The 27,578-nt window shown below is 46.3% G+C and overlaps 1 protein-coding gene across 3 annotated transcripts in view; it reads left to right on the top strand.

Annotated features, from left to right (window-relative positions):
- LOC126916769 (myocardin-related transcription factor B-like) overlaps positions 1 to 27,578 on the top strand; it is a 245,503-nt gene that overhangs the window by 88,002 nt on the left and 129,923 nt on the right. The window contains exon 2 of one of the 3 annotated variants that reach the window (XM_050722954.1): positions 17,563 to 17,614. The exons of the other annotated variants lie outside the window; for them this stretch is intronic. Within the exon in view, the coding sequence (XP_050578911.1) occupies positions 17,563 to 17,614 (52 nt within the window). The remainder of the gene's footprint in view (positions 1 to 17,562; positions 17,615 to 27,578) is intronic. 3 annotated transcript variants of the gene reach the window in all.

The following is a 27,578-nucleotide window of genomic DNA, read 5'->3' as shown; positions in this document are numbered from 1 at the left end:
TAGCGATGGATTTGATCGCGCTCGCGAGCCTGAAACATTTATCGAACCTCTGTCAAATCTACTTATCGTTTCTTCTATAAACTTTCCTTTTTGAATTTCGAGGAATTTTGCTTTCTATTATTTTCGTTTATTTCAATTAATTTCTAATCGAGAAGCGCACGACCCTCGCAATATATACTTTACATTTGAAGTGTAATAATCTTCTCTTAAGACTACGCAGTATCTTAGAGAAAATGTATTATTTGAATTTCACTTACAAACAGCTGATCGTAAAAAATAATGATTCCGGAAACTTGGGCGTTGACGAATCGGTTAGACAATCGAATGGAGGATCTTGCCCGTCACTAACCCCTTCGGCCATCCATATAGGAATTAACATTCGTTTGTTGTTAGAGAGCGAGTGTTTGTCAGGCATCTTGGCAGCGAACGGAGTGTTTGCGAAACGTCGAGTGCGCTGGTTAATGCACATGCAGCTCGCAGCTTCGAGTAATTTTCTCGGTGCCTCTCTCGCGAGGCCTCTACCCTTCTTCCATTTTCCTTCGTTCCCCCTTGTTCGTAGAATTAAACGTTGCAACGCGAGGACGCTGATTTATGGGGAAATCGGGCGTGCTCCGTGTTACGCGCCCGCGATCGTTAAGCTCTCCCCGCTCTTGAACTTCCACGAGCTACACGCGCTCTGAATTTATGATGACTCTTCTGAATGAATCCGTATCCAGCGAGTCTAGAGAGAAAAATAATTCTTCCCTTATCCGTCAATAATCTTTCAACAAGTACGCCGCAACTCGGAGTCATCGTCCCATTTCACGATGTAATTAAAAAATGGCAATTAAAATTGGGAAAGATTTGTCAGATAAACTTTCGGGCTTGGGATAGAAGAAAGAGCAGAACAGAAGCTGGAAATAGATTTTCGAGTCATCACGACCTTTCCTCGATAGATGTAATTCTTTGTCTTTCGATAATCTTTAAATAAAGATCCTGACATTCAAAACTAACGTTCTTCCATCTCATAAAATGTCCGGGAAGAAAGCCGTAAAAATTGCAAACGATTTGTTAAATAAACTTTCGCTTTAGCCAGCGTGCCCGTAAACACTCGATCGTAATATCGATTCTATTGGCGGTGTATCGGCGCGCCTGCACGTGCCACTTCTTCCCGCGTCCCTTTTCTTCGCTCAAATAATAATTCGCGAGATCCTAATCGCGCGAATCGCTGCCCACTCGACGCGCCAGCGCCTTGGGCTTCCTCTTCGTCTTCTTTATCATCTCATTGTTGTGGCCTTATCCGTGGCCATCTTGGACGCACGGAGGGCTCCGTAAGTGAAGACGGTCGAAAATATTGGCGCGAGATAAATCGTCGATTGACTCTCGAATTATAAAACAAGCGTAATCTCACGAAGGGGATCGCGACCGTGCGTCGATAGAGATCTCGATCGCGCGGCGATCGCTATCGCGCAAGGTCCCCTTGTAAAAGCAAACGCTTCTTTGTCGCCACGTTTTTCGCGTCAGAACGTCGGAAGCAAAGACGAATACGCGATTGATTTACGTTATGACTTCGTCTTGCCGACGTCCCATCGTGTATCTGCCTTTTTTTATGTTAAATCGTAACACGAAACTGTTGATATCAATAGAATGAAACTGAGTAGAATCAGAAGATGTACTGGAAAAGACTTTCACTATGAACATCTTAATTTCCTGGATCAAATTGACAAAGAGGAATCAATCTACTTCCTTGACCATCAAAGTTTATTAAACTCGGTATCTTGCCCAATAAAAAAAGAGAAAAAGATACTCAAGGAGTTTCAAGTCATTCTTATTCCGTGGAGTTGATGACGTTCGCGCTACCAAATGCCATGGGTCAGCCCGTTAAATCAATAACGCTCACCGTTAATCCCGATCGAGTACTTGGTCCGTCCGAGTGGTTCCACGAAGCGTGTGTTATCGTGGCCGTTGATCGGTTAGGTCGAAAGGAGGAGGTGGAGGATCGCGTCGATCCCGAAAGACGTTCGCGGATGCTGGCAGGACGCGAGCGTTCGAGCTCTGCTCCCAGTGGTGGGCAATAGTGGGGGCAAAAAGGAACTCGAAGAAACTTCCTCTCTTTCGCGCGTTCCGCTCGCAAAGGCATCAGCGGAGCGATCAGATAGAGCGCCTCGGTCCCGCGGCCGGACTACAAAGTGATATCCGACGTAGATATTGTGTGTGCACACGCTGCTTGCCCGATTACGTAACCCCGCGGCAAGCCGGCGCTGATTCACCGCACGACCCAACGGCGCCTCTCCTTCTGCTCGTAGTCGTTCACTTCTTACCCCGCATGATCGTTTTCACCGATCCTCTGCGAGGGGAAAATCCCTTCGCAAACGAAGGTGCTTTCGTGGGCTGATCGTTTTGAACACATAGGCTGGTGCACGAGGTACGCTAGGCGTAACTTGCTTTTTAATATAACTTACATTTTCTTATTATTAAATTGCGAAACGGGACATCTATGACTTTTGTAGCCGTGGTTATAGCGTGCCAAGAGTCGCTTCCTTCTTGGATTTGATCAAGCTTTTCGAGAGTGTTGAACATAATCGAATGGTATCGTCCAAGCCCGTTGCGTTACCGCAATAAAGATCTCTCCTCGAAGCGTACATTCATTTGTATGAAAATCGTCGAAGGAGGATGGTCAATTTGGGAGATGTCACTTGCGCGTGGCGAGGGTTATTTTTGCAGCTGCATCGCGCGCAAGGAACCCGTCATCTTTCATCCGGAAGGTGAGGCAGCGCCACAGTGAACAACGTCGTAAGTCAACATTTCGCATCGAGAACATTTGAATAATAACTTCTGTACGACATACTCCCAGCGGCTAACAGCGATATTTTATCGAGATCGTAAATCGATACCGCGAAGTCGCAGTAGCCTCGCGACACGTGGGCATCTTGTAGGTTGTAACGATCCCCGTGTCGTCTGTCATCTTTCCTGGCCATGCTGCTGCCGTTTCTTCCAGCCGTGTGTGCAACTCCGCGACCAGATTGTTGCACCTCGTCCTCGCTTCGCCTGCTGGCGAATTATGTTTTCATGCGGGTTATTCGATCAGATGACCGCGGTGCCCGTGGTCGTTGACCGTTTAATTTGCCGCTCTTCATGAATGAAGTTTGCCCTCCGGTTTTCTGTAGATCCTCGAGATATACAGGTGTTTAATAGCGCGTATTTGTTACGCATAACGTAGCACATTATTCAGTGACACCAACCGTAGAATGGAAGAAATTAAATTTGTTCCTACTGGTTCAATTAGGATAACGCGATCGTTCTTCTCTTGGCTCGAGATGATTGATATTGAGATAAAAATGGATCTAAATAATTAGTATGCAAATGTCATAACAGATACAATGATATTCAAATACTGTAGCCGTTGTAACAGAAATATCGAACTTGCTACCAAGTTTTAACAAAGCGTACATATTCTTTTTTTTGCATATTCACGCCAATCATCGAGAGCCAACGATATTCGTTAATAAAATTATACATTCGGGAATATTTCCCGAACCATCTCATAGGTGGACTAGCGAAGGAATCCGAGGACGAGGCATATTTTCGTGCACAAGATCCTTCCGAGTGGCTACACCCGACGCAGCCCTCCGACCACGAAGCTCGAGCTGGCGAACGGTGATCTTATCTCTAACATATACATGTATATGTATATACGAGTCTGGGTACACGCGATATCTCGATTGTAGCCTCATCTGCATGCCGCGGTAATAATTCGGCTCCGACGCATTATACCGGTCCGCGCGGTCGCTCGGACAGAAACCAGGCCAGAGGATCGATGCTTCTCTCTTTGTCTCTCTAGTTTCCTCTTCGTTTCGATCGTTCTCCTTTCTTCGTTTCAACAGCCACGAACAGATCGCCAGGAATTCAATTACACGGACAAAATCGGCAGGATGCCGCGGGGTAGTGCTTTTACTCGTTTTAATTCGTATCAACGATCTGACGCGTGAATAACGGAAAGTCGAAAGATTGACAGCAAAGGAAATTAGTTCCGTCCGAAATAGGTGTCTTGGTTGCTGGACGATCGGTGACAACGCTTCCCACGCGCGCTTCCATGGATCGCGTTACGTTCGATCTTTTTATCTTCGCTCGAATCTTCGTTTCAAGGATACTTCGTTCGATCGTTCATCGTTCTGTTCGATGGGGTGTTGGTTCGATCCTGATCCTTTTTTACGTGAGATCGTAACGTTGGATTTCCTCGATCCATCGACGTTGCAAAGGTGCGTCCTCGAATGAAATATTCTTGTGAAAGATGCCGTCGAATGGCGCGTCGAAACCGTTCGGAAGCAACGAAAAGTTTGGCCACGCAAAAACTCGTTGCAAAACGAGTAAAACCTACCGGGGGTAGAAAGAACAGAGAGCGTCGTAATGAACAACCAAGGGCCAAAAAATATCCGCGGCGGATGCGCGGCCCAAACGCTTGGTCATCCATCAAACGCCATGGTTTCTTTTAATACCCCGGCGTTAATGATCCTCGTATATTTGAAGGGGGGGAAAGAAAGAGGCTCTCAGAAACGTAACTGTCCAAGATGGTACCGATGTGGCGCCTACTTGTCAACGGTCGTGCAAAAGGTCACGGCCGTCACTACCTTCGGTGTAGCGGTTTGCAGAGGCGGGATTGCAGAATTAATTATGCGCCGGGACATTGGCCTCGCCACGGGAATATGTGTCCGTAATATCGTTTAAGGCGTAGCCAGCCGCGCGTTTACGAGCTTTCTTATGCTTTTAGCTATCGCTTGTCCTTTAATGTCCATTCTCGAGGACTGGATTCGACGGACCTTGTTACGATAATCACGCGCGCCTTCGTAGTGACACGCCTGGGGTATTTATGGGGCACCGTATAGAACTAGCGGAAGGTGAATTGCGATTCCAATCGTCTCTGTGGGTAAGAAAAGAAGCAGAAATTACTTTTGACGTAGTATCGGATGACAACCGACTTGTCCCCATCGTTGAATACCTTGGAATCTTTCGCACAAAGTTAAACCAAATTTCGTGTTATATCTCATATCACGTCGCAGTGGAGTAATTTTCTTCGAATAAACGCATCAACGTTTCCGTTATGAAAGTACCCGCATTTTTCTATACATAAATACATCGTCTCCCTTTTGAGACCAGATGTCTTAACGTTTCAACGCGTAGGTAGCAGTTCCCGAAACTTTCAACGTATTCACATGACACGCAACGAACATTTAACACGTGAACGGTGTTGCGAAGTAAGAATCGGTAGTCGAAGTATCAAAGAGAAACAAATTATTCAATCGAACGATCTATCCGCCGTCTGTCCCCGCATCTCAACTCTCACGAGTTAACAAGCTATCCGTTACATCTTCCATTTCCTCGGTTTCTCTCTGCTCGCGGCAGTTTCCACGCGTGGGCGCGGCGGAAGAGGCTTTCCCAGTCGTCGTTTCTCCGTTTCGCTTTACGATCGTCCGCTGCCGAGAGACTCGTAATTGCCAGTCGATTGCCTCTTCGCCGCTCGCCGCCTCGAAAGGACTTTGTAAATGAGCCGCAAGAGGGATACTCGTTAGAAGAAGGCGGCGGGGACGGAAAGCGTCGTGGAACAGAGACGGACGGAGAACGTGAGTTATCGATCCTGTGCACGTGGGCGCGTTCATTGATAATCCGATGGCTGACGGCGAGAGCGCGTAACTAAAACGCAGCCTCGCGTAACTGCCTACCGACTCGACGATGGATTCGACGCGGATCACAGTTGGCCGCCTCGGGCTTTGCGAGCCTCTGTCTCGTCCCGAACACGCTAATGAATTACTTTTTCTTTCCTTTTGCCGAGCTCCCCTGCTTCTTTGTGGGAATGAAAGTTACATGGAGAAGTAGAATGCGCTGCTTTAGTAGAAACGTACGTAAATGGTCTTGCGAAATAAGAATCTCGAAGGCGGATTATTTATGCGTAATACGAACATAGAAATTTCCAAGTACATATTGTACGATTTAAATAGCTAGGTAATAACTGGTTTTTAACCAAAGTTTTATCGTAAGTTTTTACGAAAAGACGAAGTTATTGCCTGTCGGTCCTGTCACATATTCTTATCGAGGAGATGGCGATGCATCGAATCTCGGATCCGTATGCCGTACTCCATTCACTTTCGCCTTAGCTGCGGCGGCAGCGGTGGTGGCAGTGTCGGTGATGGCGGTGGCGGTGCGGCGATTTGCATTCGTGAAATCTATTTTCTGGAGGCGTGCAGGAATTAAACGACCTTGCGCTGCCGGTCGAGAGGGAAAGGGGGAGAGGCTGTCGATCTCGAGCAGTCGCGCGTGGGCGCATTCATTGATAGGCCGGTAGCCGATGCGTAACTGAGCGCAGCCAAGCGGCACACGACCCTGCCGCTTGTCGAAAGCCGCTTGAATTCCTCCTCGTTCGTACACTGGGTCGCCTTGATTCCATACACCCAATTCGTGTTGCGATTAATATCCACCGAGAAATCCTTATCGCTATCTCATCTTTCGCCCTAAGAGTCGTTACACGGCCAATAGCTTTTTACCGATTTCTCGTTGTTAGGACAGATTTTGCTAGCTTAGATTTTTAGAAGAGTTTGAATGCGTAGGTGTACGGTAAGCTGTCGAAGAAAATTTCCATATCGAGGGATTATGTAAATAGTGGAATCTCTTCCAGAAACCAGGAGACGAATATCATCTCGATGATATAAGACACAAGCATATTTATTTTCCATGTAAATCGGTTCGTGATTATTCGCGACCTATAAACTGCACAAGGCAGCACTCTGGAGGGAATATTTTCTCGTGACGTTTACGCAGAACACGCGTACGGGACAGCCCGTCGGATTTTGTACTTTAAACGGTTTTAAACAGGTAGATAAGCGAAACTGGTTCGTAAATCGTGGACGAGCTTCGAGCCGAGATAATGCTTATTAATCTACATTAGCGCGAGCTGGAGTGGACACGCGGTGCACGGCATACTGACATTGCCGGGCACGCTGACATTTTACGCGTTCCCGAGCACGATGGCGAGGGGTTAAGTGGTCAGATAAGAGGAATGCCAACGCGACCGGGCCAACCGAAGATAATGCTTGTAAATTAAGTCTTAATTCCGACGGCGAGCATCGAGGCTCGGCTAAATAGCGCGTTAAATATTGCCGCGTTATCCATTAGCGGAAATGAGGGGAAAGGTGTTCTGGAGCTGGAATAAATATCCTGACGCTTTTGTGCCCGACCTCGAAACTTTCTTCCCTGCTTTCCTTTCCCCTTTATCTTTCTCATGGTTCTCGTTATTTATTATCTTCGCCGATGTTCTTTCCCTTTTTTTCTTTTTCATGAAAGTCGAGTTGTTTGATTATTAAAGCAGTATATTGAGGTATTATTGTGTGAAATATGGTGGAAGTTTTGCAAAGTTTCATTGGTCATGGCTATATATTACAAAGGGACACGACTCGTCCATCTTTAGCGACTCGATTTGCTCAGGATACCAAGAGTGTATTATACGAAGAAAGAAAACAAAGAAGCATCGTTTCGTGATCCAGAAAAATCCAACGCCACGATAAAAACGTAACGCTCTGTGCTTGATCGTACTGCAGTCACGCGCACATTTTACGCATGATTTTACGTAAGAAAGGTACGATGATGTTGCAACTAAATATTACAAAATAAAAGCCGTACGAGTGGAAGGAAAAAAGGAAGTGATTCGATTCCCTTTATCGTACACGCAACATCCTCTTTGTAACAAGATGAAGAAAACGATTATGGAAATAGGAAACGGGGAAAAGAAGCGCGTTGGGAAGAAGAACGAACGTGCAGCAGGAAGAGATATGAAACAGAGAAGCGGCGGATGAAATTGAGAAAGGCAGAGACGGAAAGCAGCCGCGGACAGGTGGTTTGCATACGCGTGCACCGCACGACGTGTACGGACGCGCGCGGGTTGAATGCTAATTTTCACTCAGCCGACGTGATTAAGGGGCGCGTCGCGTTTTATGCGAGATCGTTCCGTTTCCGTGCGTGCTCTACCCTGTTCGGGGTACGCGTAATAAACCGCGGAACGAGGCCCGTTATAAGCACGCGACTTTGCCACGGTTCTCCTCGAGGAATACCAAAAAACCGGAAAGGTCGCCTCCCGGGCCACGTCTTCTTTCGCGTGCACGCTCCTTCCGAGACGGTATCACGCGATGGATTTTTACGGCGCGAGTTTCGCTGCTTTCGTTACGAACACCATTTCGTACTTTTCAACAATGTTAGTGTCTCTCATTTCATATCGATCGTGATTTTGGCTAAATGTATATAAGAAACGATAGACTTACATAAGGAACCATTATGCGAATAACCGATGGATTAAATAAAATAAGTAGTATAGGTCCACGTATATTCGCGTATATGAGTGATCAACGAGTTACGTAAGCAACACACGAATCAATTCAATGGTATTTACCCACGGTTCGAAGTTTCCCAAAGCTACGTCAATGGATGGTAGCGCAAGGGAAAGGAGCTTGTTGTTTTTCCCCGAAAAAAGATTCGATCGATCTGGACAGACGAGCTATAGATCGGACATCTTAATTGCGCCAGTAAAATTAATTTCCTCCCGCTCGGCCTTCCGAGATATTGCTGTCAGATTAATCTGCGTGCGTCTCCCCTGGGGCCAAAAGAGATTTCGTAATTATTTCTTCTCGATCCTCCCCTTAATCCTGTGGTTGTGACGCGTTCAACAGCTATTTCGCTTCCCCCTTGATCCTTTCTCCTTGACGGACAGCGGCGATCAACGGCGATCAACGATCACGCTGCACTCGGAGGCACTCTCCCAGCAACGATCGAGCAACGCGTGAACAAGCACCCCCTCCGTCTCGAGATAATCGATTTGTATGAAACGAAACGGGTCGAGTGCGGCGGCGCGGATTTTAATGCTGTGCAACAGCGCGGAAGAAATATGTCGAGTGAATTATCGCGGCGCATTTCGAAACGGACGCGTTACTCCTTTACTATTTATAGTATAGCCGGCCGAGCTCCGGCCTCTGCACGTATGTACGTACAGCCTCTTCGTACAAGCATCCAGATTTTATGCTTTTGCAGAGGCACTTCGATCTTCCTTTCTTTTTTTCTTTTTTTTTTTTTTTTCTTTTTTCTTTTATAACGTTTGGAAGAAACGAGCGTCACTCGGTTCTTTAGGAACTTTCCCTCGTAAAATGTAATTTTACGTTTAATACCAGGAGCATCGAGAAGAACGTTTATTTTAGGAAGATAAGGTGCATTGTTCGATAACGAATCGAAGCAACGGCATCTCTGACATCAAAGATAGAAGAAGCACGGTATTACTCGCTCGATCAAACATAACGGGTCGAATCAATCCCTCTGACCTCGAAACCGGAAGCTACTGCACCGAACAGTTTAAATCTTGTTACTACCAGGTCTATCTAACCTGGGTGTCATTAAACCGCTCCCGCCAAAGCCACCTAATAGTCCCATATTTCAGTCACGGTGACGTTAAGTGTCTTCAATTTTAAGTTTTAGCAATCCATGATAGAATAATGGTGTCGTGAAAGATGGGAATTCATTGAGAATAAAAAAGGACGACGACGACAGCTTTCAAGACGAATCGAGCGTACACCATCTCTCGTAACGTTTCCTCGTATCTTCGTCCTCCGAAACTAATAAAAGCCTAGCCTCGTTTCCAGCGCAAAAACAACGATTTCTCGTTACATCAAACTAGAAGCAGTCTCGAGCAGACTCTTAGAAACGAGCGATCGTTGCGACGATGAAGAAGGCGACTCGATACGCGAATGTCGAAACGCGTGCATCTCTACGCGAGAGGAAGCTCTCGATCCTCGGACGTGTCGGCCTTTCCCAGCTTCTTCTTCTCTTTCGTTCTTTTTCCTCTCTTTTCCCTGCTCTCTTGCTCGCGTATGCGAACGCCTCGTAAAAAGCAACGTCGATCGCCGCCTTTCGAATTATAATTAGCCAGCGGCGTGCATGAATGAAACGGCCTGCTTGCGTAACGCCGGTCTCTACGAATGATTTACCGGCGAGATTGCAAGCGAATCGCCGACAGATTATCGTCCCGTTCTACGGCTGTTTAACGATCGTGAACAGGCGCAGCGATTTTTCGCAGTGATTACAACGATTACTGGTTACTCGTGGGTGACGTCGCTCCCAGAGAAAAACAAGTATATGCAGTGGATCGTTCTGTTTGCGAAGTAGCTATTGAAATTATTCGCCTTTCTTTTCTTTTTCTCCTTTTCCTTTTTTTTTCGAAGAATCGATCGCTATTTGCATTTCTGTGCACAGGTTATATAACTTCCTTTCGTAAACCTTTACATTCTTGAATCTTTAAGGTTACATAAAGATTCGCGAAAGATCGGTTACATGCGACAAATCAATTCTCTGTGTATCTTTTATGAAACAATTGCATTGCATTCTCGATACGGAATACTAACTTTCCTGTACAGCTTTTTATCCGCCTATCAATTCGGTACGTAAACACGTTTCGATTCCGGTGACACAGAGTGAGTCGTAAAATCTGACTAAATTAACAAACACCCGCAAAAACGGTGAAATGACCCAATAGAGAATAACTGCGCAATCGAGGGCTATTAATACCAATCACAGGCAAAGTTATCATTAGCCGGCGGTTTCCGCTCGCAAATCGTCAAGGTGGAGCAACAAAAATCGAAGAGAAACGTCAGCTTCGCGTTCTAGTTAGGCACACGCGACTGGTACTAGTCAGGTTCGCTCGATTTGTCGCGTGCCTGCCATTATCCGGCGCGTTACGCTCGCGTAAGCCGCGCTATGAATTATGTCTATTCGCAAACAGCCACGCAATGGTCGTTCATTGACACCGCGAATGGACCTCCTCTGTTGATTATCGGCCCTCATCGTGTAGATAATGACGCCATTGTTCAGTCTGATAAATGATCCGTGAGAAGATACTCGTTGCCTGGTATCGTTCTTCACCTCTCTCCCTCATCGTGTTCCTCGAATCGATCGATCTGTTGCTGTTTGCATTACCTTATTATCGCGAATATACAATTAGTCTCGCGACGATTAGAGAAAGACTAAAAAAAATCTAATCACAAAAAGATAGTTCCTACGACGTGTTCTTGACATTCGTATTTTATTTTAATCGTATTTTGCTATTGTTATCTGCAACCTTTATAGCTGTACACTATTCGCAGATGTAAGCTGTCAGAACGATTCAACGCTCGGTCATATATGTACGAGCGTCATTCTCGAAACGAGGATCGGGGATAATTTGCAGCGACTGTAGCCGCCATTTTCGATATTTTTCTCAGCGTTCAAAGCGTTTTGGCTGTGACTGGGCTCGCACCACTGGCTCGACTGTGCCAAATCACCGCGAATACCTCTTTGTACGCATAGAATTTATACGAGGTACAGACGATTGCCAAACAGTGTATTGTTCACGGACTCGCGAAGATGAATGGCGAGTTGCGTGTCAGCGTTTAAAGCGTGTTTCGTTCACCGACATTGTCCAGGGTCGCGTTTTTAAATAGGAGAGAGCTCGGGAAAGAGGTGGCGACCAATCTGGCGAATCGTTGCCCGAAATGTCTGCCATTGGCCAAGTTATCGCATTCCAACGACCGCCTGTCTCGTCTACCGCGAATTTCGATTTTGCAATCGTGTTTTGTCACAGCAAAATATATCTGTGTACCCTTTATGAGCCATATGAAAAAACCTGTACGATCGCATCATCGATCGAATAACATTCCCCGTTGGTATTATCCTGTCACGATCCTAATTTAAGTGTCGACAGAAATAAAACCGAAGATTTCCCTACAGTAAGGACACGAACAGCTATAAGCTTTACGTAAATATCTCGTATAATCTCCTGTAATATAATTAATCGATACCTCCGATCTATCTTCATACCGTATTTACATATTCCCCCACTATCGCTGACACTTTCTACTTAATAACCCTTACGTTAAAGCCTCGGCTGATCGTACCAAAAGAGACACTTCTCCGACGAGATTGTCAGCTTCAATCAACGTGTCACGAGTACGAAAAATCATCGTGTTTCACCGTTGTTCGTTGGCCACGCGAGTAGCACGGAGAGCGTGTCTAAAGATCGCGGAACGCGCACACGAAAGTCAGCTGGACATTGGCTAAACGGTGCCCTTTCAATCCGACGCGGCGACACTTGGAGTTCCTACTTAGGATTTGTCGGGTGGATTGACAAATCGAGGCCAACAACGTTGCTTGCTCGCCGCGAGAGAGCCTTTGCTCTCCAGAGGCGGACACGCGTGCTGCCGAGGAAAAAGAAGAAGGAAAGAGAGGCAGGGGAAAGAAGGAGAGAAGTTCGAGGGGAACGAGGGAGATGGATGATAGAGACGCGAGAAAAAGAGGCGTTGAAAACGGCAGTCGTTAGTGGAACGACGCGTAATTAATTCGGACTAACGAATGCGGGGACGGCCGCTTTCGAATTTTTCCGACCCTCTTACGGCGCCTTTTGCGTGCCAGTATTTTAGGAAATTAACGGGAAATTGCGCATAATTTATTTGCTCGTTTGTCCGTGTCCCTTTTTCTCTTTCCTTTCTTTTTCGTTGAAATAACTGAAAGAATAGAGTGAGATAGATGGAACGTGGTGAAATGTTTCCTTATTTCTTAAGTCACGATTAAGTATCGATCTTTGACACCAATTTGAAAGTATATATATAGAAGTTTTTTTAGGTAGAATATTTCTTTTTTTTTTCTCTCTAAGTCTGTCGTTTAAACAACACAATACGTTTCGTACTTCTATCTACGACCATGATTGAACAGTGTACCGATTCCGAGAGACAAGAATGGAGACTTAAGAGAAATAGAGAAATCGTACAAGTTTAAAAAAAGGTTGTGGGTGTATACAACACGCGCTGATAATTATCGACCGTTTGTCTCTTTAATAACCACTGCGGGAAACTATCGCAACGTCGTTCCAGTTCTAGCGTCGCCTCTGCGAAACGAGCGTCGCGCGTGCGAATTAATTTGCAAGCGGTCTCGTGGCAGAACGACATAAATTTCCCACTCGGTAATTGTTGCTCGTCCCGCCTTCGTGTTACGCGATTATTTACGCGCTCGTCCGAATCCACGGTATACATACTCGTAAGTATAATACTCACATTCATCCGCAGTCAATCGTCTTCATCTCAAACTGTACTGTCGCAATCTTGTCGTCCAGTGTCATCGCCTATTGTTTTATTTTCCAAATGTTACTATTATCGTAAATCTCTTGGCATATTCTTTGCATTCCTTCACGATGACGATGTATGAAACAGGGAACGTGTAAAGTTCTGTACGGTAAATTTGTACGTATATGTCAAGATGGAAATACTTACACGAATGTTACTTGTCCAAATCATACGATATCTCTCGGGAGTGAAATCGAAGAGTCGGACATCTAGTCGAACTGTCGAACACCTTCGATTGACGGATCGATCGCCGCGATAGTGTAGATGTTTTGGCATTACCTGTCTCATTAGCATCCGTGTGTCGAATTCGTTTACTACTAATCCGTGTACAAAATATCCACGCTACTATCCATTACATATCTGACGCGTTCGACTCGAAGAAGCAAATATCGAAATAACTTTCAACAAACCATCGATCTGTTGAAATAGACATCGTCTTAACGTAATCGTCCGGATAACAAACATACTATAACGATTCTTCGTCAACCTGCGATCCGCAAAATCGAAACGATGGGGGGAAAAAAACGATGGAGAAACGAACGAAACGAGTTTGTTCGCGCGACAGCAGCAAGCCGGTCGTCTCGTCGGTTTCTCGCGCGAACGCGCCGAGGAAAAAGAAGATCAATTGCTCGAAGGTGAGCCCGAAGGTTACGCCTTTCGTTTTTCGCCATAGAGGGACAGATCGTCTTGTCTATTTAAGGTGGAAAATTCACTCGGATCGTTACTATCGGCACCGTGCGCGCCATGTGCGTCGACGCTCGATCCTAGATCGAGAATCGAGGTGTACACCATAGTTGCGCAATCGCACGCGTCTCTCTTTGCCTCCGAGATTGTAACAGTTACATTAACGACGCACGAGCAACGGCATACTCGTTATCTCGATCCGCCGACCGAACCAGCCCCGGTCCACCGTTGATTAATTATTATCATCGTTTTACACGCGTTACGCATAGGTGCGTCGTCGTGTCGCATGTAATTTTTTCCGATGGATTTCACGCGACTCTCTAACGAACTGTGCCACGTCACAGATTAACGTTTTTATCTTTATTTCGAGTACATGCCTTTGGTATTTTAATTAAACACGAATTTTGATTGGTCTCTTGGAAATTAATTCGAGTTCCAGATACCTTGACGTGTCTCGGTGTTTTGATAAATAGATTTATAAAAATAACAGATACAGAAGTTGTTATATCTCGGAGATCGGCAATTCCAGTGACGAGCTTGCTCGTCCTTTTCGATTAATAAGTCGAAGAAACTCAGAGTGCAGAACGAAATTGTATCAGGCAGTTTGACTAAATCGCAATCTGGTACGCGCTATAAGCGCTCTGTCTGATAATTTTTTATCCTGAAAGATAGAAAAGAATAACATAGACTAGGTGAAAACGGTATCGAAAAGAGGCAACGAGCGACGAAACGTTCTAAACGTCGCGTCCCACGTTCGGTGTCACGTAGATCACGCGAAGTGCGTGTCAGCGACACGTGAAACCGTGTGCGGTGTCCGCAAAAAGAAGGGAGTCCGTCTTGCCGGGCAGACATCGTAAATTACCGGGAAGTTTGTACATGCATTAAACGCGCGTTTTGTAGCGGAGCTCTCGAGGAACCGCTTCGACGCCTGCCACGCTATTTCTCGGCACCGGAACGCTGGCGAGCAGGTGAATCCCAGCTGGAAATAGTACGAGCTGCATTAGTGACATACGTTCCGCTGTCGTTGCGCGGCTGTTTAATTTCACATGCCCCGTACGCTGTCTAATAAATATAATTACGCTCTGGTTGCGTAAGCCGGCCGCGGATCGCCAGGTATTCCGCCTCCTATTTTCTTGCCCGACTCGCCCTAAGGCTGCGCTTATGGCCTAATCCACGCCTGTTTGCCACCTAACGGGAGATGACGACGCGTTCCTGTTGCCTTCAGAGACCAGCGCGACCTCGTCCTTCGGACTAACCCGTGAGAAACGTTGCTTTTCACGCGTCAAGGATGTACCACCGAGATAAGTGGTTCATTAGTTGGCGAACTCTGCTGGCAGGTTTGTTTTTGTCCGGTTTTTGCGCGCGGAACATAATGCAAATGTCAGACATCGTACAGTCTGCGAGCTATTATAAAGGTATATACTGGTAATTGTTTCGTTAGCGAATACTTTTTAGGCGTACAACACTCTGTCTTTACGTACAACTTTATGTCCCTTTTTTCTCAATACTTCCAGTTGAATTTCCACGGATATTCATGGTGTTCACAGAATTAATATAAAAGATACGAACTTTTTCACGAGACAAGAAACAAGCAAATCCATTATTGCTCTATTACGTTATTAGTTCACAGATTTCTTGTTTCAACCACGACGATCCAAAGGAAACAGTTAACTCCGTTTTCCGCGTGTTTCGTCGAAGTTCGTCTGGGATAGCGGTGGATCGTTGGTAATCTGGTCGATCGAGATAACAGCGACTTAAAACGGTAGGCGAAGAAAGAAAGAAAGATACCTTCGGTGGTTGTCCGCACAAAGCAGTACGGGGCCGTCCGCGCGCCGCCGCCATTTCGTTTGTGACGGCCGGATCAGCCTGTTTTTCTAACGTAATTGAATTTCGCCCCGCGAGCCGCCATTCTCCTTGTAATTGACCCCCGTCTCCATGGCCGTTCCGTGACGTAGGCAGGCTTACGTGCAGGAATCGACCAAGTGATGAAAAACTTGTTTGCCAAACTTTCCTCCAAAACTTTGCTTTTCAGCGTACTCCACTCCGAGCAAAAAGCGTCACTTGTGACGCTTGCTGGGAGGTCTAACTTGTCCCGAAAAAAGAGGAAACGAAGCAGAAAGACCGCGATCGAATTCACTCTGGTAATCAAGGATACTTTAGAATACTTCAGGATATTCAATTTCCTTCCTTTTTTTCTTTCTGCTTTTTCTTCTCTTTTTGCTTGAGTTGTATATGTCGTTGCACCTATGGATCAGATTTTTTGATCGTTTATTAGTTGGACAATCCGAAACAGAACAGAACAAAGGTGCCAGTAAATAGAATCGTATAAAAGATTCGTAGCTTGCGAAGTCCTAAAACACGTTCCAACAACACGAAAACATCGCACGTCCGTCGGACAATCTCGCTACTGTATCTACTCCAGAATCCTCTTTTCGCTTTATATACATTCCACTTTACAATCCTTCCGCCCGCTGTATCGAACGTTTCTCGAACATCGCAAAGAACTTGCTAAAATTCAAATATCCACGTTCCTCGAGTGGCGGACGACGCGCACGGATTAATGGGAACGTGGTGGCGCGCAGAAGAAGCCGGGAACTTTCCCGAGCGCGTAGCAGCAGTGGCCCGAGGCTGCTTTGATGTTAACGCGGCCGTATCATAAAATGATTCGCATTCTGCAAGTGCGAGATCAGATAAGACCGCTGCGATGCGGCAGGGGAGGCCGCGGCCGGCCACGACTACGTTTTTTCCATCGGGATCGGCATCGCCAACCCTGTAATCTCCGGCACCGGATGATGAAGGTTAGCTCCGTGTACTCGCCACTCGCCTGCCATCTTGACTCTTCGCTAGGCGAGCCCGCTAGCCGTTCGAGATGATTGTTTGCGGAAAGAATATACGCGTCTTAAGTAGGTGCTACGTTACGTTCCTGGCGCAAAAGTTCATGTAACAGTCGCGTCGAATCAGACTTATGGGCGTTCGAAATATTGCCAATTTTTTACGCGTATCTCTCGCGATAATTCGTTAGTCGAGTAGAGTTCGTTTTTCTATCTTTAATATTATGTTCGGCGGTACATGTTCTGGTCTTCTCTGTTGCTAATAATCACGAAAGTAAATAAGATTGGAATCGATTCTCGTTTCGATCAAACTCTTATTACCCCTGATTCGACCTAAGCCCGATATTACATCGAGTTTTACAAATAACAACGTAGAAGTCGGGGTATTCCTGAGGTAACTGAATTACGCGCGTGTATCTTGTATCAGCTGTTTGTTTTCTTTACTTAGGAGACGAAATTCGATTCACCGAGATCGAATCTCGGGATATATGGATCGATATAGGAACGTAAGTAGATTCCGCGCGATTCGAATTCGTTTGACGAAATTGCTGTGTATGATTTGGCTTCGTTTTTTCAAATATCTATGTACATTTTCCTATTAGTCATCGATCAATTTTTAATACCAAAAAGTCGAAAGTCCAAGATCGACATCCTACTGTATCTTGAATAAATTACAATTACATTTATTTACTTTAAATTTCTTAAATAATTTCTCGAGCGCAGTAAATTATAATTCCAGTATTTGTTAAAGCAATCAATCGGTTGCAAGCTTCTCTACTAATCACACTTTTCTTTTTTCTTTTTTTCTCGCAATCGAACGTCGAGATATTTCGAAGCAACAACTGTGATACAACGAACCGATGAGTTTAACCACTGGTTTCTTTCTGTTGCAGGTAAGCATCGAACTTTCATCTGCATCCACTTGTTGCCAGTTCCCGGGAAACCGTAAGTGATTCACTGGATTCCTATGTACGCGTCCTCTCGCGCGTGTTTAGTTTTCGAGAAATCGCTTGGCGCCCTTGTTCCTATCGAGAGAACCTTGGTCGGACTCGTTCGCGACCAGCTGGCCTCTCGATGACGCAATTCCTACCACCTCCTGGTAATTATTACGAGTGGTTCTTCGTCGAGTTCAGCCAGCGATATCTCGAACGGGCGGCTACTTCGAGCAGAGATTAGGAAAACGCACGATGCGTCTATTCTTTGTTAAAAAGGTTTTCTTGCAACCTTGAAGAATCGCTTAAAAATTCTTCCCGTAACTTCGGAAAGTAGCAACTACAATTCCTTTTCGAACGGCAAAAACGTTCTTCTTCGATTATAAAAAAATCTAAAAGATTACTCTGCTCCGTGACTCGCGCCATAATTTGTTAATATCGACGAGAAAACAATCGCCAAATGGTCGGACGAATTTCCGCGCGAGCTCTAAAGAAGAGAACTCGAGAGAACCTGGTAGGTATAATTCACGGACATTGGGGTCGAGCCGCTGCTTAAAATACCGGCACTTAATTACGCGGTTTAAAGGGCTCGGCCATTTTTTAACGCCCCCCATAAACCTGTCCCCCGGACCCGTCATCTCTGCGGTTGCATAATGTCCCGTTTCTCCGCGTTCGTTCTCACTCATCTTTCCGGCCGTGGCTGGCTCGGTAGCAGGCAGCCGCTGATTGCGATTTATAATGTCAACCGGTCGCCCTGCTAGCCCATTGTCAGTCCGATCGGTTTCGGTTTCGTCGCAATAAAACATACGCTTCGTCGTATCTTCGATTTCTTTGCTTTCTCCGTTTCATCTGGATCGCTTTCGAAGGAATTAATTTTTGCCGATTTCCCGCCTCGAAGTTCCAATTTAAATCCGTGGAACTTAAGAGCGTACGGCATTCAATAATTTATAACTTAATTATAAATTGTCGGAGTTGCGAATCGCAGAAATAATCAAAGACACAAACGAGTTGCGGATTAAGGAGAATCGCGTGGAAAACGTATCTCGGCAGAGGTGGGGCTTCACGGAACGGAGTGAAAGAAGCGCAAAGAGCCAGGATGAAAAATGAAGACCGAACAAGAGCGTAACGACGACGAGAGGAAGGAGAACGAGGGTAAGGGGGGAGCGAGAAGTAGAAGGACACGAAGTACATAGAGAATCGAGGATGAAGAGAAGCGTAACAAGGGGGAAGGAAAAGAGAACGTCGAAGAAAGAGAGAGGTTGCAACAACGGCCGAAGAGGGGCAGGGGAATAAATTAAAGAACGGGTTCTCCCTCACCGCAGGACCTCATTACGTCCAACTTCATTTGTTTCCATTTTAATCGGGCCCCGTCCAGCGGCGGCGGACCAGAATCCAGTACCAGAAACCAGAACCGCAACGGATACCTGGCACCATCGAACGCTCCAGCCGGATTCTCTTGGTGGACAAGCCACGAGGATGTCTCTGGATGCCACCGCGTACAACCATTTCCTTATGAGATCGTTTAGGGGATCGGTGATTTGTGAAATGAAACCCTCTCGTTTCTTTGCCACCGTCTCGTTCGGTGGTCACGGGTGTAAACTAGCTTGGCTGGTATTTCTACGTCTCTCTGTATATCTTTTTTTTTTCTTTTACATTTGCAAAAGTTTTACGCGTCGAGCGTTGATGGGCTTCCAGTTATCCGATCTGTCGTTTCTATGACAAGTTCAGGAGAATAAAGTTCTATCGTAAAGTTAGGACGAATACCCCGATAAATGTCGATCATCCCTCGATAGAATGTCCCGGTTCTCCCGCAGGGTTCTCGGAGGCTGGTTTAAACAACCACGAGCAAGGGCAGACGCATTAAATCGGCGAATGCCATTTTTACGGCCGGTTGGTCGATTCGGTGATCGTTTTACGAACAGGGCCGACCGAACACGCTCTGAAATGACCCTTAACAGTGTCGGTAAACTTTCCCCGCGTGGCACGGGACACAGGATGAACCGCGGGTTCAGAGCGAGAGGGAAACGAGCCAGAACGATGGGATAACGAGTCGTGGAGTAACGAAAGAGGGGCGGCAGGACAAGGAAAAAAGTCAGTGCGAGTTGAAGAAGAGGAAGAGCAGAGAGAGACAATGAGGCAGAGGCAAAAGTGGAAGCCGCCTTTATTACAGAGCACGGCCGCGTTGGACAGTCAAACGGACACCTTGTGCCTCTCTTTTATCGGTCCGTTTCGTTTTATTACCGTGGCGAAATCGCGGGCCAAATTAAAGCGAACTTCGCGAATTTTCGACCACGGCGAATAGCGGGCGCGCTTAATTAGGGCAACCACCGGTCTGCCGGCACTTTCGTAACGCGCTTGAAAGTCGAACTTGGATCCGCTTTCGCAAACTCTGTTTCCCGGTTCAGGAAGCTAGGGGAATTCTCAGCGAACGATTCGTTCGATAACACACAATGGCACTTTTACAGTTGCAAGTGTTTACGATTAAAGAAGCGACTGGCGAAAAATATTATTTGTTGCGAAAGAAGGCAAATTTCTTCGTCGAATCACGCAGCACTAAGAAAAGTACTCGTCTCTTTCTCAAAAGTTTCCGTAGTTTGATTCTCGGGAAGGAAAGTAATAATATTTGAAGATGGAGGACGAGCTGATTAAACTTCGGGGCGATCGATTTATTGAAATTGCAATGTTCAGAAACCTCCGTCGTAAGTTTCATTTCCTTAATCCGTAACTGATATCGCAATCATTTTGTCACATAGCATGCTGGGACACACAGAAATATTCAGAATACGTATAATTAAACGACTCGAAAGAGATAATATCGCAAGTTATGCTGATTGCTTTATTTAAAAACTGGTCCAATTACATCGGTTAATACGCAAAAACATGTACAGTGTATATTTTCCAAATTATTATAAACGTAAAAACGGCACCCCACCAGTTACGAGATAATCCGTGTATCTTGTTACGAAATGAAATACGAACAAACAACAAATACAATTGGAATCTAAACCATCGGCGAACGCCCACGAACGTCTTCCGTGCACCAGTGAAACAGATATTCCCAGAATTCAAGAAGAAGCAATATTTCTATCATTTTGGAACGACAGCCGCGTGTCGGAGCGCAAAAATTTGTCGCGTTGGGAATTGTCGAATACAAAAGCGAAGATTGGACGATAAGGTGGATGAGAGGGACACGGCAGTTCCCCTTGGTTCCACGATCGATCAACAAGATAAATTCGATCCCGTTTTTCTTTGCCGGCTCGTACGTCTTCGCGTGTCCCAAAGCCGTCCACCGTTCCGAAGAGGAGATGCCTCTTACTCACAGCTGAATCACCCGGCGATTGACCTTGCCTACCTTAATCAGCGATTAATTCCGTGCAACGAAAGTGCAGCTCCGTGCACCAATCGGTTGCGCGACGCGCTCCTACCTGGAAATCGCCGTTCGAGAGTCGATCTTATACGTGCGGCGAATTAATCGACCTGTTGCTCGATGAAATCCCGACGAACCTTGGAGCGCGTAGAGTCGAAGAGTATTAGATGGAGAAAAAACGCGTCGAGGAATAATTCGAATCCTTTGTTGGAACGAACACTCGATCTATGAGTTTCTATGGAGCTTGACTTTACGTGAATCATTTGAGATTTGAAATTTACATTTTTCTTTTTACATTACGATCTTCGTGATTAAAAAATCTTTTTCCTGCAAACAAGAACAAATAAATAAATAGATAAATAAATAACAGGTAAATAATTAAAAAATAGAGAAACATAAGAGCTTGCGACCGAGGAAGGAACTCTTAAAAAGTAAATTCAACGTGGCAACAGCTGTCAGTATCTATTATCAATATGTTGACTTATCAGTCCTTTCTCACCAAGTACTATCGTCGAGTCGTGAAATCCCTAACGACGTCTATAGCGATGTAAAAGACAAATAGGTAATTCTCAACGGTCCTCCGGGCTTCCAGTCACGAACAACTACTTTCCGGTAATTTTCCAGCATCGACGATCGAACTTCCCGCAGGGAGACGCGTCTCACCGATTCGAGGCACGTTCCCTTCGCTAAAGCGACATAGTCGATCGAGTCGGCCAGTTTTTCCGTCGTTTAATCGACGTATCAAACATCGTCACGTCATAAGTCGACCTTGTTACGGTCCCATCGGGCATTGTTTGCAACAACGACGATCGTCGCGAGAAAAAGGTCTCTGTTGTTCGAGATCGAATCGATCTGTCGCACTTTTAGCCTTCGTACGAGGCGACAGGTGTACCAAGCCAAACCGTGAAAGCGGCTTCTAAGAAAGTTTTGTCATCGAGCACGAGCCTTTTCGTTTTTCCAGCTAATTTCCCAACATCTACACCTACCAGTATCCCCGGTATGAACGCGGTTCGTAGCCGTGAGATTTGCCAGAGTTTCCTTAATCGCGACTTTCATTGCGCAACGCGGCGCGTTCTGGGAATATTTCCGTCCGATTGTGTTCCGACGTTCCTCCAGTCGTTGTTGCTCAATGAATGTTCCTAAAGGAGATTCGTAGGTCTCTTTCGGAGTTCCTTCGATTTAATCGTCTTAAAAAATTGCCTGAATAGGAATAGCAGCGTAACGCAAGAATACAAATGAAAAGGTTCGCTAAAAACACGGGTAACTGTGAAAGATGACTTTTGAACAATATCTACTAACGAAACGACACGGCATTTCAGTCCTTAACCTGCATTTCCAATAAATAAACACGTTCGTTCGCGAACCGGCGCAACGATCTCCTTGACACCGGTGCTGGAGTATCTCTTCGACATCGAAACGGAACCCTGACCCGAAACGCCCCGTCCCAATGTGGCATAGCCGCCGATAAATCGCAGCCTCGTAAACAAAGCCTGCCGACCAGAAGTAGTCTGCGGAAGACTTTCGGAGTGGCAACGAGACGCTCGTAAATATCGCGAAATTTTATTACGCTTGGTAGCTGCCGAGAGAGGAGCGACGAAGAAGAAGTCGAAAAGCGGCGTGCTGGCGTGTCACGCGTGTCTCAAGATACGGATCCAATAAAAGGAAGGAAAAAGAGGGGTCCGAGAGATTCGTGGTGGCGCGTACGCGGGTTCTTCGGTTCCTCGCGAGAGACACGTTACTTTATCGAAGGAGGCCGGCGTTGCTCGCGACAGGCAGTAAAATCAAGTGCTCCAGTTTTATGGTGTCGGATACACCGGCAGGAACACGTGTTTACACTCGCCGCGGTCCACGGTCCGCTGGCCACGTGACCGTACCGTGATAAATCTCGCGAGGCCTCGGCCCTTTTGACTTTTCGCCTGATAACGCGGCGCGAGCCCTCTCGCTAGATACGCGTCGGCAAATTTACCGATACGTACGCAAATTTACAGTCCATGAAACGAACGAGGAAGCATCCGAAATTCGCAGTTGAAAAAGGTCCACACGCTCCACTTACCGTTATCCGGATCGGATCTTAATTCGGAAATAAATCATCGGCGGCTTGTCGAGGGGGGAATTAATACGAGAACGGGATACGAACGGTACGCGATCGGTTTGGCTCGGTGTCGTCGTGGTCGTCGTCGTCGTGGCTCGCGATCCGTGAGAGAGTTGCTCAGGGTAAGGCCATTTTTCACCGGGCCGAAGATACGGATGAGATACGAGGAAGCTCGCTCGAACTCGCCGGGCGTACCACGTGTTTTCTGCCTCCTCTCGATCCGATCGTTAAGTGAAACGCCGCGTCGGCCGAGTAGGCCGATCCTAACGTAATCCTCGACGCGGCTTCTTCGCCGTTTCGTCGTTCGGAATGGATCGAGATAATCGCCGGAGATCTCGTAGGGATAGGAAAGCTCGAGATTGCTTCGTCTTCTTCGAAGCGATTCGCGTGGCTGCTGGCATGTAGCGCGCTGAATTATTTCTCAACGAAGGTATTTTTAGATAGGAGAGAGTAAAGCTTCGTGCGAGAGTAAATAAAAAGGTTGTGGTTTAAAAAATCGAGAAGGGTACGTATCGCCGAACGCTGGTTTTCTTGCAAACCTATCCTAGAAGGCCACAGAAAAGATACTAATCGATACAAATTTCACGAATAACCGTCGTTTCCTCTTTTTCTTTTCTCGCTGACACGTTGTATAATCTCTTCGAAGTTCAGCTTTCTATTTGTACAACGACAAATCGAAGCTACGCGTGCTGTACAAAGGAAAAACGATGGACCCGCATCTATCGTTGTTCGCCGATTCGAAATCGAAGGAATCTTTGGTATACCACGTCATCAACTAGTTTTACACGAGCGGCTCGATTTTTTCCACGGCGCCTTTCCTCCTCCGCGGATCTCGATCCGCTCGCCCACGGCCCGCTAATCGCCGCTTCTAGAGGCTGTCCGATCCTATCCGATCCGGTGGACTACGTCATACAGGTGAATGCGTCGGCGTGCACGAGCTCTCTCGCAGTCAACAACGTGGCCGCGGTTTGCCGCCTTATAGACAGGTATCCTTGCGTCGAGCCACCGCGGCGAAATATTGCTATCTACCGGGTGACGCTCCAATAACGAGCGAGCTCGTTATTAAAAGATTCGTAGAACGATTACAAGGCATATGAAATAATCGAATTGACGTACGAAGATGTGTTGGATGCTCGCTTACGTTGGTGATCGAATAACGTAAGTGATTCTTTTGTTCGATAATTGGCATATGCAGATGGAAGGTAATTTATATAATTGGAGTTCCTATAATAGGAGTTTGTATAATAGGAGTCCGTAGATTCTCTCCATTAGCCATGGGTTTTTGTTCATGTAATAGTTCGCGTAATATAGTTCAGTAATTGACACAAGTGGATTTAATCAACAGCAGCACGTTTAATCGAACACCGACTAAAATTTCGTTCAAATAAATGGAATTCCATGGTAATCTTCGATTATTCTCAAAACAAGTCCGAAGATTATTCATTTTTCAACGTTCGGATCTATTAAAATCTTCTTTCGCTCGTGTTCTCGATCGCAAATTACATACGACCTTGACTTTCAAACGACCTTGACTGTTCCAACCACACTCGATCCGATCTCACACCTACCAAGCTTTCTTCCGATGCAAGCTGCAACTTCGATATTTTCCAACGCGTCCGGCCGTTTGTCTGAATTCTCGAGTCATTCGATACTCTTGCGTTTCGTTGGATAGGCAAAGCGATCGCGGACATCCGTTAGAAGCGGATTGCGGAGGCAGCGCGCGAAGGCAGCGAGCCGTGGCGTGGGTCGCGGCTAGAGGTTGTCCGCGCCCTTCCCAACATCGAAAGAATCGAGAGTCGCGATCCCTCTCGAGAGGTGCCACGCGATCGACAGTTCCCAACCGTCGATTCCTCCGTCTGTCAGAGTGAGAAAGAGACCAGCGACGAGAACGCGATCGCGTTGCGTTGCTCGCGCGATTCTCTAGCGTCGTCGCGGCGCGACGGTTCTTCTCGATCGTTCGTTCGATCGATCGGCCGATCCGTGAAAATCAGCGTGAAATCAGAGCAGCCGTGTTTTGCCGTTACACATACGGAGGGAAGAAAAAGAAGAAGAAGAGAGAGAGAGGGAAGAGAGCACAGTTTACGAAGGATCATCCAATCGAAGGATCGACCAACGCGATCGGTGGAGGGGATCGTTGGCTACCTACACTCAACCTACTGGCGATAGCTTCAAGGTGACAAGGTACCCTTCTCGCTAGCCACCGTCCTCTGTAAACGCACCTTTCGATCTTCGACTCGACCCAACGTTTTTCCTTCGGCTTGCCGCTTTTTTTTATCGGTGGTCGCGCGCGTTGGCGGTTCCGTCCCGGTCGCTTGATCTATCGCGCCGATTCTCGACCTCTTTCGTCCGGCTGTCGGCGTGGAAGTTCGTTAACGAGCACGATCGAACGACGCTCGAGTTTTTCGACAAGATAGATGAAGTTGGTTTAATTGGCTGGCATCGACTAGGGGAGTTGTGGATGTGAGAGGGAGAGCGAGTCGTGGGTCGATGCTGAATCTCGTGATCGCGAATTAGATCGATCGGATAGATTAAATTCGCGTGATACCATTGGAAAGAATTTGGAAGGCAACTTTTTGATTTCCTGCTACGAGTGATTCACGCGACTGGATGGAACACCTGCCCACTAGTTGTCTCAAGGTCTTGAAATCTTTTCTTCGTATAGATACGCTGCTATCTCGCTTCGATTCTAGAGTTATTTTGCGTATCGTATGTAAACAGATTTGTGGACGGTTTGACGTTAGTTTGGATTTTATACAATCGTACAATTCTAAATTGAGAAAAGAGATCGTATTGCAATTTAAGTTCCTGGCGCGGTAAGCTTCGTACGCGAGAACACGTTACAGGATAGGATATCGACAAAAATCAATCAAGATGTTGCCGTGCCTCGTTAAGGAAGATTCCGCGAAAGATAGAGGGTTCGTGGCGGGTTACATCTCAATTCCCGAATCTCCTGTCGGAATCCACGCCCATCGCGTGCCACCGGCTCGTTAAATCATTAGCAACTACGACAGCGTGGCCCACAATCCGAAACTCATTCCGTTAGGTGTGTTAATTTCGCTCTGCTCTAAACATTTTCGCTCCTTGTTCTTCTTCTCTAGCGTAAAGCCCTTAAAATAAAAAACGAGAAAAAAGAAATGATTCTAATATCCTACACTAGCAAATATACTTTTGTACACCGTGTACTGTATCATGCAGAAAATTTGATTTTGAAAATTGAAACTGTTCGTATAACGGAAGACAAATTTCGTTTGCTATTCGATTGAAGCAAAATCGGCAAAAAGAAGACCGGGAGTGCCGGAAATTTAACAATACGGGGACCTCCTGAAGCGTAAATCGAACGTTACAGCAAGCCGCGAACGACTACAAACGTCTCTGGCGACAATAAAATCCAGCAGGACGGCCTCTCTATTCTGGGCGCGGGAAAAATAAAATCTCTGACAGCTAAAAGGTCGCGCGTAAATAGAAAGAAGAAGCTCGGTTAGCTGCGCGGCGCGGAAAGGTGCAAAAGGGAACGGGGTCCGTGCGCGCGGCACAAAGAGCACTTTGTGTGCAAATTTATTGCACGGCCCACGGCGACGCTTTTATGCGGGAATTATTTAGACACCCGTTAGACGTTCCTCGATTAGGCAACCTGTTCGTGATTTCGAACGAATTGCGACAGGTTATGGTGGTGTCTTCAAGAAAATTTGTTCCCTATGAATTTATTGAGCGACTTCGGCCAGCGTGTGCACTCGAATGAGAGCGATTACATTCGCTGAAATATCATTAGTCAATTGTACTTTAGTCAGGAACGAAGATCATTTCGTTAGATAAGTCGTAATGAAAATTCATGTAATTTGACTAATTTCGAAGAAATGTTGAGATCATAGTCGACAAATCCAAACAGAGAGCAGGAATTTAAATATCCCGGTGTTTCTAGCAAACGAATCAGGCTCCTGGCGCGTTAGCAAAGTTCGAACGCGACACGGAATCGGATTTTCGCGATCCAACGCGCGATGCTAATCGATATCGATTCTTCGAATACCTGCCGGCACGTAGAAGGGAACGCAGTCGATAAAATTAGACGGAAGCAGCCGGTTCGGAAAGTGGAATTCCGTTTAGCTCCTAAACTATATGCCGATAAATCGCCGATATAAAATTCTTGTACGCGGCTTGGCTCTCGAATTCTAATCGACTCGTTAAGCGAAATTCCCTCGATTTCCCAGTGAACGCTGCTGCCCCTTAAAGGATACTTTACGCTGGGCAGATTAAAATCCCAAGACGAAACGCGACGCTCGCGTTCGTTCTCGCGATAAAGCCGATAGTTGCGGTACTGATTTCTCGAAAAATCGGCCGAAAAACGAAGCACCGGTTGTTATCGATTGCCGATCGTTTCATTCTATTCGCTGTATGAATATTGATACGGGCGCGATTGAACGTAACGAATGACACCGTAAATCTCACGACAAAATTAATTAAGGGACGGCACTCGGACGAAACGCGGCCTCGAAATCACGCGTGCACGTGATCAAGAGCTCG

Source organism: Bombus affinis, chromosome 1 (assembly GCF_024516045.1).
Source record: "Bombus affinis isolate iyBomAffi1 chromosome 1, iyBomAffi1.2, whole genome shotgun sequence".
Classification (NCBI taxonomy): domain Eukaryota; kingdom Metazoa; phylum Arthropoda; class Insecta; order Hymenoptera; family Apidae; genus Bombus; species Bombus affinis.
Note: the sequence above shows the minus strand (reverse complement) of the source record. Positions and strands in the feature narration are given on the sequence as shown.